We start from the raw sequence: 11738 nt of genomic DNA on the forward strand, positions 1-11738 counted from the left end.
CGGGTTGTTTCAGTGTGTGAGAAATTTAAAATTGGTCGGGTCAAAATCGGAGGAAACAGTTTTATGTCCACGCGTTTTAAGTTTAACCGGAATTATGATTAGCGAGAATCTGTATTTTTCATCCTCGCGAGGAATTGTCACGGTAAAAATAGAAATTCTGGCTCACACATTCCGTCATAACTTCGCTTAAGCTGAGAATTATGAAAAATCCTGAAACACGTGTTCAATTGTTTGTCTTAGGTTGCATAATTATCGTGATTTCGTCAAAATCGGAAAGATACCGCTGGCGTCATCGAATTGTTAGTCTGACTGCTTCAGGTCCAAATGCTTACAATTTTTATTTTTTATTCTTACCGCTTGGTACAATTTTAAAAGTATTTTCAGCCAACCAAAACGTTGGCTTTTCAAAACAGTGTATGTTTTTGAATATGTACCTAAATTCAAGGAATAATACAATAAGTGTTCTAAGAATTAAATGGAATTGATTTTTGGGACTTGCATTGTCGTCAATTCCAAATGAGTCTGGCAATTTTTCAAACTTTTAAAAAGGATAGAAAAGTAATTAATCGCAGAGGGAAGCTTTGGGAGGTAAGCGAAAAGTATGTCATATTCGCATATTTAAGCAAGTTAGGTGCACATAATTGAATTTTCTCTATCCCTCCGATGTTTTCAAAAATATGGCTGAGTTAAGAGGGCAAGTAAATTGTCACCATTTTCCCATGGAACTGGGAAAATAATGTGCTCTTAATACTCGTAGAATATTATCTACTTGGTTTCAGAATGCTCTAGTATTCTGGAGAGAAAACGATAACATAATATCGCAGATATTGAACCTATGAAAAGGCCCGGCACTGAAGCTCATACCAGGGCTGACAATTTCACGGTACGGCTCTGTGTGGCGGGCGTAAATGTGGCCATGGAGTCAAACCAATTCAGGGTTTTAGTACACTCATGGGTCCCTACCACATATCCAAAGGGCATCAAGATCTGTTATTATCGACCTCGCAAGCTCCCCTCCTTAATACGTATTTTATAGGTTATAACTTTGGTATGAGAACGAATATTTGTCATTCTAGGTTGAATTATTTATTTATTTTTTTAGGTATTAAAGGAATCATGTCCTTCTTCGTGGAGAAATTTGGATGCTCTGCTTACACTGGGGCTCAGGGTGAAAGCTGTATCTGCACCCCACTAGGGTAACGCAAGACATAATGTTGAGAAGGAATGGGTGGAGGGGAAAGATTGTATTTAATTCTTAAGTATCTTAATGTACTGAGATGTCGAACATGCAAATGAGTAATAAATTTCAATTGGAACCTCGTCATTTCCACCGCATTTTTAAGGAAGGTCTCTAAATATATCCTAAAAATGCGAAAAATTAATAAATAGCGATAAATGCATGACCACAATCTTAGCAACTTGGTAAAAAATTCTTAGAACACATTTTTATCTCTGGTAGTAACGCTTCTTCTCAACACGATGCAGAGATTAATACCGCTTTAATTATATTTTCAACACACTTACTTTAGCTATGTGTAAAATATCATTATCTACAATTTAATTAGTATTTGCAGCTTGTCAATATTATTTCTACTTTAAATATGAGTTTATAAATTATGTAGAAACAAACACAAATTCTTAGGATTTAAAAAGTGGAGGGAATTGTTCTTCACACATTTCGAAATAGGAGTGAGAATTTTTTAAATTTTAAGCTTGAACGGAAAAAAAATTTCGACATCAGAATTATGTCTTATACTTTTTGTATAAGAAAGATATTTATTAAGATATATATATATATATTGATGCATGAACTCTTATGTCTCATATTTTATCATATATTTTAATTTCCAGACTAACGTAATCTTATCTCTAATTCCATTATGTGATTTACTTAATGTTGTACTTGTTATAATAATTCTTAAATATTATGAAATCTTCGTACATGACTTATACTTCTGAGCTACCTTGACCCTGCCTTGACTGTCTACCTGTAGAACTCAAATTATATATTTCCTCACGGTCCACTTTTCATGTACTGCTACACAGTTACGGCCACTCTATTCTTTGAGTCTCAATATTGCCCCAATTTTAACTAATGTAATGAAATCAATTTCATGACAAAATAAATACAAGCTGAGGGCACATAGTACCGACCTCGTGGACCTTCTTTCTTACACTGAGGTAGTTGTCGACAAAATATTCGAATTTTGTTTAAACAAACGTCACATCCTGATACCCAAATTCCGTAGTTTCCGAAAAATTCTTCACAAATTATTTTGTAGCTTGGTTAAAAGTTAAACTTACAATGCGAGTTTCATGAAATCACGATAATTGTGTAACCCTAGATAAATAATTAAGCACGTTTTTCAGGATTTGAAATTTTACTGGGTTAACATGAATACCTATGTAGTCTGCTACGAATTCTTTTGTCAAACGTTTTTTAGTATATGAAAATAACGGGTAATAATTTTTATTTAAAATTTACCACATGGATGCATAATATACCTATATATATTATAAAAATACAGAGTTTCAAAATTTCCTCTTCTGGAGTGCACAAACTTATAAAACCTGACTGCAAATTAGTCGCTCGGATTACGCACGGTTTCCATTGCAGATTTATCTCGAGCTCTGCGAGATTTATCTCGAGCTCTATCATACATACTCCTGGGAGTAAGAAAATGTCGAAGATCTCATCCCCCTATCTCTGTGATGGCTTGGATTAGAACAAGTCGGCAGGATAACGCGAGACGCTGTTTCGTTCCAGAAAGGGTTACAGTGGAGAACAAGAGTTATAGGGACAAAGCTTCCAAACCCACTGAAAAACCTTTGAAGTCCGAACTATTAAAAAATGTAACTTGATTTCAAAACAGGTCACGGCTGAGTCATAAGGTGCAAAAGTTATCAAAAATTGGCTATGAGCTCATTTCATTGATTTTATTTGGTCACAAGAAATTTATCGGCAATGGCAGACCTTAATAATCTGAATTACGACTTGTGGCTTAAAATTGAGACCAAGGACTGGACTAAAACTTCCAGTAGTGCAGAAGTGCTCAAAAATTTTTTTCTCAACGCGTGTGACAAATTTCCACTGGAAACCGTGCGTAATCCGAGCGAGTAATTTGCCGTCAGATTTTTTAAGTTTGTGTACTCCAGAAGAGGAAATTTTGAAACTTAGTATTTTTATAATATATACAGGTATGTTATGCATCCCTGCGGAAAATTTTAAATAAAAATTATTACCCGTTCTTTTTATATACTAAAAAACGTTTGTCAAAAGAATTCGTGGCGGACTAATTACAATATTTTGTATACATACATTTAAGTAATACAATTTTAAAAAATAAGTTGTGGTTCAAAAATATTTATTTCTATGCTTCCTATTTTACAGTGCCTTCAAATTGTAATCAGATAAACCACTTAAATAGCTCTGATTCAACTACTTTGTGACTCGCCGACTTGCAGAATCCATGAATAAATTTTCTATACTTGTTTCTAACGAAGTAGTTTTCAAGCTATTAAAAGATGTTTATTTATTCTCTGGGATATGCAATCCCAGAATTATGTATTTTAATCAGATTAAATATGTAACCAGATTACCTCTTCATACAAAATAGAGACCAAATTTGTGAGGCTCCGCCCCACATTCAACTCCAGTTGAAGGCTGTAACCACATTATCCTCCTCTTAAGGTCACCCACAGTCCGGATAAAGACAGCCAAATGTATCATGCTGAATGCGATGTGGAATGCAATGCAATAATTTGCAAAATGGACCACCAACACTTTTGACAACCCACTGTATTTCATAAACCTTAGCGTTTGCTTTGTGAGTTATACGTGTGTACAGGGATGGGCAGATAATTATCTTAGATCAAAAGATCACAGATCAAGATCAAGATCATCTATGATCTTTGATCTAGATCAAATTTTTCGGCGTGATCTTTATCTTAATCTGATCTGCATATCCAGGTACTGATCTGATCTTTGATCTTGATCTTTTAAAAACTATCTGGCAATCTAATCTCATCTGATTACGCTCAAGTGAAAACATGCTTCACATAGAACGACCTGGGGAGACAAGAGCACATTGCAAGCGTGGGATAATGAAATTCCAAAATCAGTACCTACTCGTCACTCTCAACTGAACTGCTTCCTCTCTCCTCGATCATTTTAATTATTGGTTACACCTTTTTATATTTCAAAGTTTCACAAAATTATTTTAAAAGTAAAACCCCTCACAATTTTAACACAATGGAGAACACTGTCTTGGACAATGTTGAGGAATCAAATGATTCTAGTTCTGTGCCGTTCATTCTTCGTGGGAAATTCTTTAAAGTGGTATCTAAAATTGAGGGAAAAGTGGAAGCTAAGTGTGTATCATGTAAGAAAATAGTGAAAGGGAGCCTAGATTCAACTGGTAACTTCCACCGACATTTGAAGGTAATTATTAATTAATAAACACAAATTCCTGAAATCCTCACAAGTAAAATATTTTATTATTATTTAGGAACATGATGGTTTGGAGGATCAGTTTAAGAGAGAAAAGAAAACTGATGGAGAGCAAAGGGGGAATAAAAGGAAGCTGCGTAACCCCGACCAACCTACGGTAACTAATTTTTTCTCGAAGGTGCCAAGGATGGTGATGCCCACGGGAGAGCGGCTCCAAGTTAAGTTTATAGTGGGAGGATTTCATCCCTATTCAACCGTTGAGGAGGATTCATATAAAGCCTAAATTCTTGGTAACAACACATTGTTTCATCTACTAACTCGTGGTAAACATAATCAAAGTGTTTAACTGCCCCCAGGATTGAGCGATGGAAAAATAAACCCCGTAACACGGCGGACCCTGGGACGGCGCGTGAGTCAACTGTACGATGAAATGATCGACGATATGAAAGAGAAGTATGCGAAGGTTCCGTACTTTGCCGTGACTCTGGACGCATGGTCAACAAAGGGGAATAAAAGGGGATTTCTAGGTTCCACATTGCACTGGGTGAGAATTTTGAGATGTAAATAAATTTATTATAATGTTTATGGTTGACGTGACGTTAATTTAATTTCAATGTTTCAGATCGACGAGCATACTTTGGAACGTATGTCCGATTGTCTCTCTTGTCGTCGTTTTCCTGGTTCTCATACCTACGACAAAATAGCGAAACTCCTTAACCACATTTTGGACGTTTACAACATTAAAATGGAAAAGGTGCTTAAGGGCACGTGTGATAATGGAACTAATTTCCTTAAGGCCTTCTACGCATACTCAGCAAAGGATGAAGAAGAGGAGGAGGATCAAGTGGAAGAAGAAGATGAAAGTATCGGCGACGATGTTAATGATATTACAATGGAATGCCTTGAACAAGTTTTGGTCTGTGAAAAAGTAAATGAGCAAATCACAATGCCTCGTTGCCATCCCTGCACAAGTCATACACTCAGCCTTATCTGCACAAGCCAGGATGTGTGTAATAGGGGAAATCGAGTCCAGCGTAAAGTATTTTCCAAATGCCATGCATTTTGGAACTGCTTATGTCGTTCTGTCCAGAAAAATGAGGCCGTTTTCAAAATAACCAACAAATCCATAGTCACCCCTGTTGTAACACGATGGAATTCCCTTTACGATTCAATAAGTTGTTTACTAAGTCTGGAATCAGACTTGTCTTCAGCTTTTCTTGCTGCTAGTGAGTTACTGAAATATGCATTGAGTTATAATATCAGCTGACATTAAGTTCGTTATTCTTTTGTTGTAGAGTGTGTTGCACTTACCGCCCCAGAAATCCAATTTTTACAAGAATACAAGCAATGTACACAGCCAATTGCTCAAGCACTTGATCGCCTTCAGGGTGAAAAGGGTAACATCAACAATGGATGTGGATCCTATTATGGATGTGTCATGCCTACGTTGATTAGAGTTCAAGAAGCCCTTACAAATATAAATCACAGGACTCCAGATTTATGTGAGAAACTTCCGTCCATCCTACTCGAACATTTCAACCGCAGATTTGAAAAATACTTGTCTTTTTCGTCTGATCACGAGGACGCGATTATAGCAGCCGTATCACACCCGTATTTTAAACTGCGTTGGGTTCCTGAGAACAAAATATTTTCAACGAAGGACATCTTCATTAATGTTGTCGTCAAGCATGTGATGAAAAAAAAATCAAGCACAAGCCCAAATATTACACCATCAACACAATCCGTTTCATTGGAAAATCAATTATCGCCTAAGTCAGCCGACGATCAATTCTTTGATTTTGTACCATTTCGCGCAAGTGGTGAGAAAATGACTCTAATTGATGAAGTGAAATCTGAATGTGAAAGGTTCCTCTCCTCCGCAGAGTCTAATTTGTCTATGCTGCATCAATTTTCCCATGTGAAAGAAATTTTTATTAAATTCAACACTCCACTCCCATCCTCAGGACCCGTGGAGAGGATTTTTAATTTTGGGCAAATGATCCTGGACCCCAAAAGGCAGCGGATCTCTGACAAGAATTTTGAGATGTCACTTCTCTTGAAGCTAAACACTTAGTTTAGTTAATTTAGATTAGATATTGAGACTGGTTTGACGAAAATAAATTTTAAATTGTTTCAAATCAAGTACATGCCAGAGTAATTATTTTGCATAAAATTGCACACAATTGCTGCAAAAAATGATGCAAAGCTAATTTCCAAATTTTATTTGATCATGATCTTTGGTAAGCAGAACTTCATCTGGTCTTAATGTTTTTAATTTCAAAAAATGATCCGATCTTTGATCTTGATGTTTTTTATTTAAAAAGGTGATCTGATCTTTGATCTTGATCTTTTTTATTTAAAAAGGTGATCTGATCTTTGATCTTGATCTTTTATTATTTATAAAGGTGATCTGATCTTAGATCTAGATCTTTTTAAGATCGTAAAATAATCTGATCTACGATCTTTATCTAAATTTTTACTGATCTGCCCATCCCTGCGTGTGTAATAGATAATCAACAGTATTCAATAGTGCATAATAGCTATCTCGGCCTATCTCAACCTGCCCCCAGTGCCGGGAGAAAATCTCGTTCAAAAAATCAGACACACATCAAGTCGCTACTCTTTATCTGATATTGATATCCCAACCGTCCGTAATTTAATCCTGATCACGAATATGCAAAAATGATATCAATTTTTCAAATTTTTTATTATAATTTGCAATAATCTTCAAAACTTCCAAAAGATAAATTTTAATATTATTAATATTAATATATTATTAAATATTAATTCCTCATTCACTAATTCATACATACTTTGTAAAACAAATATTCATTAATTATTCAACATTTATTCAGTATTCACTATTCCTTCGTTGTTCAGGTTATTGAAAGTTTACAATGTTCCTAACCTAATCAGGGAACGATTGTCTCAAAATCCGTGGTTTTATGTATGCACGTTGTCTGAAGACGAGGAAAATAAAATAAAATAGAAGCATCAATCTGTAAGAGGTAAAAAAATTCGACTTGTCCAACACGAGTCGCAAAGAATATGGATAAACTTGTTCCTGCATGGTGATACTTGTTACACAATTTCCCACGCGTAGTGATTTTTTCCATTAGCGTCACTACATGTGTATTATACCTTAAATGTCTACATATGTAGTCCATTTTTTTTTTACTAATAACCAGAGGGCGGCGTGTTTAATAAATACACCGGAGTAATCTTTGTTTGCGCATTAAATTTGTCACGGGTTAAAATTACACATTCACGGGATATATTTACATATTGACAACTACTACATAAATAATTTTATCCATCTTACGAATTCAGAATTCATACGAAATAATATTCTGTGCAATAATTACGACCCGTTTTAATATTCGCTATTAAACAAATAAATGCAAACTTCAATAATCTTGAAAAAATGCCACCTCGACTTACATATTTATACAAATTGAACATAATTGATATACATACTGTGTGTACCCAAGCAACTGTGTGTCGTGAAATCCACATTTACAAAAATTTGAGGATGGCGCTGACGTCACGAAAAGTGATACTACGTCCGCTGTTGCATAAGGACGAGTTTTGCCGTGCAATCTCTCGTTCAGCCAGATTGGAGCAGTGGACAGAGGATGAGACTCAGATATATTTTTCCTGGGTTCGAGTCCTTCCAATGTTTATGTTTTTTGGTACTTTTTTGTGATAACACGCTTTTTCAACGCATATTAAGATTATTTTTGGCAGGAAAATTTATTCTATAATTCCACCACCATGAATTCGATAAACAAAATTTTTTTAATTATCACATTATTATTTCATATTATTTCTTTTACCATGATTAATTATTAGTTTATAGTCAAACATGAAGTAAGCAACACTATATAACTAGGCTTAACTAATCATCAACTTCCATGTCCTCCGCTGTTTGAAAATTAAAACATTAAAAAATTAATTTTCAACTTATATAAATAAATACAAATTTTTTAATTAGTATTTTAAACTTTCACCTGGCAGTGATGAATCAGCGAAAGTCAGTCTTCTGTTGCAACTCTTCCTTTTCTTTGGGGGTTGATTCTTCTTATTGTACATATGGCTACCAATTTGTCTTCATATTCAGACTGTGGATCGCTCATGACGTTTCAATCATGAACTATATCAATAGGGGAATGGCAAGTGTCAAAGGTTACATTGTCGTCGTTCCCCTCCACTCCGCTGTCATCATCTTCATCCAACATTTCATCATCGTCGTCATCCTCGGTAATAATTATTGGGGATTGAGCCATTGCCTCATCAAACCACCCATCTTCCTTCCAATACCGCTTCTCTAACCTGTTCATGAACCATGTAAAGTAATGGAAATATTAGAAATGTTTGACTGTACTTTTTAACGTGATCCCAGAACGGCTTGATCTGCAACGATCTGCAACTCCCAAATTTTGAAAGCACTTCCTCCGCCAATTTTTTGATCTCCTTAATATTCTGATGAATATTGCGTTTCCTTACTTCTTCCTTTATCATTTTCCAAACAAACCTGTGATAAATTTATATATTAAACTTTTAAGCATTACGCTGCGACAATATATATGGCAAAATTACTCTATAACGTTAAGGTCACATCCATAAGGGGGCAGTCGTAAGATTTTATGACCCCTCACTGCTGCCTCCTTATCAACCTGGTATAGGCTGTTTTGCATGCCATCCTTTTTTACTATTGATTGAACCATTTCTTCAATCTCCCATTTGTAATACATGTTAATAGGTCCAACGACGACTGGAGGTGTCAATTGGGCCTTGTGTTTCACCAGAAAATCGTACCACACCTGTTTTTTGTTACTTGCCTTGGGCTTCAGTGACGTTGAATGATACGGTGCGTTATCAATGATTATGATATATCTATCACCAGTTTTGTCCAATACATCCAGCACTTGGGTTTTAAACCACCTCATGAACAGCTCGCTGTTAACCTATTACATAAAATTTAATTAACCAAAGGCAACAATCATTCTTGTACTGAACAAGGCTGAGCGTTTACTACATTTTCATGGTAATCTGCAGCTGCATTGGAAGCCTAATATTTCATACACAAGACTCGATTCCGGAATTACTCCATCTTCATTGACGGCACTCAGAGCAATTAACCTATTCCACAAAATTCTTAGCAATATTATAGTACTAAAGGTGGTTTATTAGGCAAACATATCACCTGCTCCCTCGAGAAACTTTATGATCCTTCCACGTGAAGTCCACCATGTCCTTTATTCTCGCACACTTCTTTGGAAACCATCCTTTCTTTACCCTCTGGTGTGGATCTATTATACAAAGCAATAACTAGAATAATATTCATAATTTGAAAACATTGAGGCAAGGAGAAGAAAATCTGTTAGTATTTATTACCTAACCATGTTTCGTCTAAGTACACAAGTTTCATGGGATTTTCCAGTGCTTCATTTAGTCGCAATGTTCGTAAATACTTTCCTCTCCACTTGACGATATCATCACGGTAACACAGCCCTACTCTTGTATCAATTTTCCCAAATTTGTATCCCTCGGCATGCAGAATTTTTCTAAAGGTTTGTCGACTGCATCTGAACATTTCCTTCTTTCCTTCACTTGTTTCTACTGCACCTGATGATGCGGCTATTGAACTAGAATAAGTTTCGAATCCAGCATCTAGATTGAGATCGGGAAAAACTGGACAGAGACTTTGGCTATTATTCTTTGCTGACGAATCGCGTTTGTAGTTAATAAACGCGTTATACAAGTTCTCCACAATTGCAATTTGTGCTTTCTTGTAGAAAGACATTATCAGATTCCTAAGCCAATCTCTGTCGAATGAATCTACGCTTGACTGAACACGGCAGAATGATTTCCGTTTCTTCCCGGGTGTAATTATCGCGTTGTTCCTTAGAGCATTATTAGCATTTGTTAGATATGGTTGTTGTGCCCACTCCTAGCAAACGTGCCGCAATATGTATTGGTCGTCCTTCAAGTATGGCAGGATATAATTTAAGCATTTTAACAGAATACCATACGTTCAGGGCTAACTGTTGAGCAGTGCTCTGCAACGGGCGACCTTGGAATAAAAAGGGATACTGTAATGTTTGTTTCTCATCCCAATTCGGGCAGGAATTTTCTGCTAATGGTGACGTAGTGCAGGAGACGTATGTATTAAACTCCAAGGGTATTCCATTACCGCATCGACTGATACCATGCACCTGACAAGCTGATGGGTTTGTCGAAATCATCAAGTCGGAGCAAGTTTTCGGAATATCTGGGTGAATCTCTAATAAGTAATTTATATCCTCATCTCCACACTCGTTGCCATAAACGACCATATCCACCAGTTTGGATGAAATTATCTGATTAATGGCGTCATTTACGCGTAGTTTCATTTGACTTGCTGGCAAACTCACTTGTTTTGTCAACCAGCACAAATGTCGGAGATTGTGAACCGTAATAAAACGATAGCGATAGGATATCCTTTGTCCGACGGAATGATAGAGTCTGTTCGAAAAGCATCGGTAACATATTGGCTCCACGTAATAACAGATGTAACCGATAACACATTTTTTGTTCCCAGAACGAAAAACCAACCTTCCATGGGACGCAATCCATCTGCGGACGTGCGGGTCACCTTCACAAACTTTTCTTTCGCAAGATGCGCACTAAACACTATTTGCAATATAGGTCTCATTTCCAAAATCAATATTACGTAACCATCCAATGATGTTCTTTTTGGAACAGACACGCCATTGCAAACCATTTTCAACTCGATAAACTGTATGTTTGACAAGTCACCCACTGCCCCGGGTAAAATTTCCTTAAGAAGTACTTTGCAACCCTTTTTGCCCGACGATGTATTTGACCGGACTAAGCTATTTTCAGTTGACACATCATTTTCCTCGTAACTTTCTTCAGTAACAGCTGGATGAGTTTCTGAAGGTGTAAGGGAGTCGCCTGAACATATAGCACTGTTCGATGGCAACGAAATATCGGAACTTCCAGGTTCAATGGCGGCAATAAGTGGCACAATTGAAACTGTAGTAGTTGATTGAGAAAATTGAAAACTGCTTTCCAATCCAACATATGCGTTCAAGCATGTGGAAAACTGGAGAGTCATATATTCCGCTAGATTTACTTCCAAAAATGAAGAGTCAGGCGATTGAATTACTCGTAATAAATGATTTCCAAAGGTCCACACGGCTTCATTTATGCTTGCAATCACTGATTCCAGTGTATTTCCCCTAGGATTTATTTGGATATTATGGTGAGTAGTGCGCATGAC

The 11738-nt window shown here is 36.3% G+C and overlaps 2 protein-coding genes across 2 annotated transcripts; both read right to left on the reverse strand.

The window, feature by feature from the left end:
• Positions 1 to 8252: 8252 nt before the first annotated feature.
• Positions 8253 to 9487, reverse strand: LOC118438819. Its single transcript, XM_035859585.1, has 4 exons — positions 9050 to 9487; positions 8835 to 8984; positions 8461 to 8782; positions 8253 to 8374 (listed from the first exon to the last, which is right to left on the reverse strand). Exons 1-3 carry the CDS (start codon positions 9397 to 9399, stop codon positions 8593 to 8595), a joined length of 690 nt encoding a protein of 229 aa, XP_035715478.1. The 5' UTR covers positions 9400 to 9487; the 3' UTR covers positions 8253 to 8374; positions 8461 to 8592.
• Positions 9488 to 9547: 60 nt separating this feature from the next.
• Positions 9548 to 10467, reverse strand: LOC118438826. The gene is made up of 2 exons (XM_035859597.1): positions 9848 to 10467; positions 9548 to 9762 (listed from the first exon to the last, which is right to left on the reverse strand). The coding sequence occupies exons 1-2, from the start codon at positions 10254 to 10256 to the stop codon at positions 9653 to 9655; spliced, it is 519 nt and encodes a 172-aa protein (XP_035715490.1). The 5' UTR covers positions 10257 to 10467; the 3' UTR covers positions 9548 to 9652.
• Positions 10468 to 11738: the final 1271 nt, after the last annotated feature.

The sequence above is a fragment of the Folsomia candida genome, unplaced genomic scaffold (genome assembly GCF_002217175.1).
Source record: "Folsomia candida strain VU population unplaced genomic scaffold, ASM221717v1 Fcan01_Sc026, whole genome shotgun sequence".
Taxonomy (NCBI): Eukaryota; Metazoa; Arthropoda; class Collembola; order Entomobryomorpha; family Isotomidae; genus Folsomia; species Folsomia candida.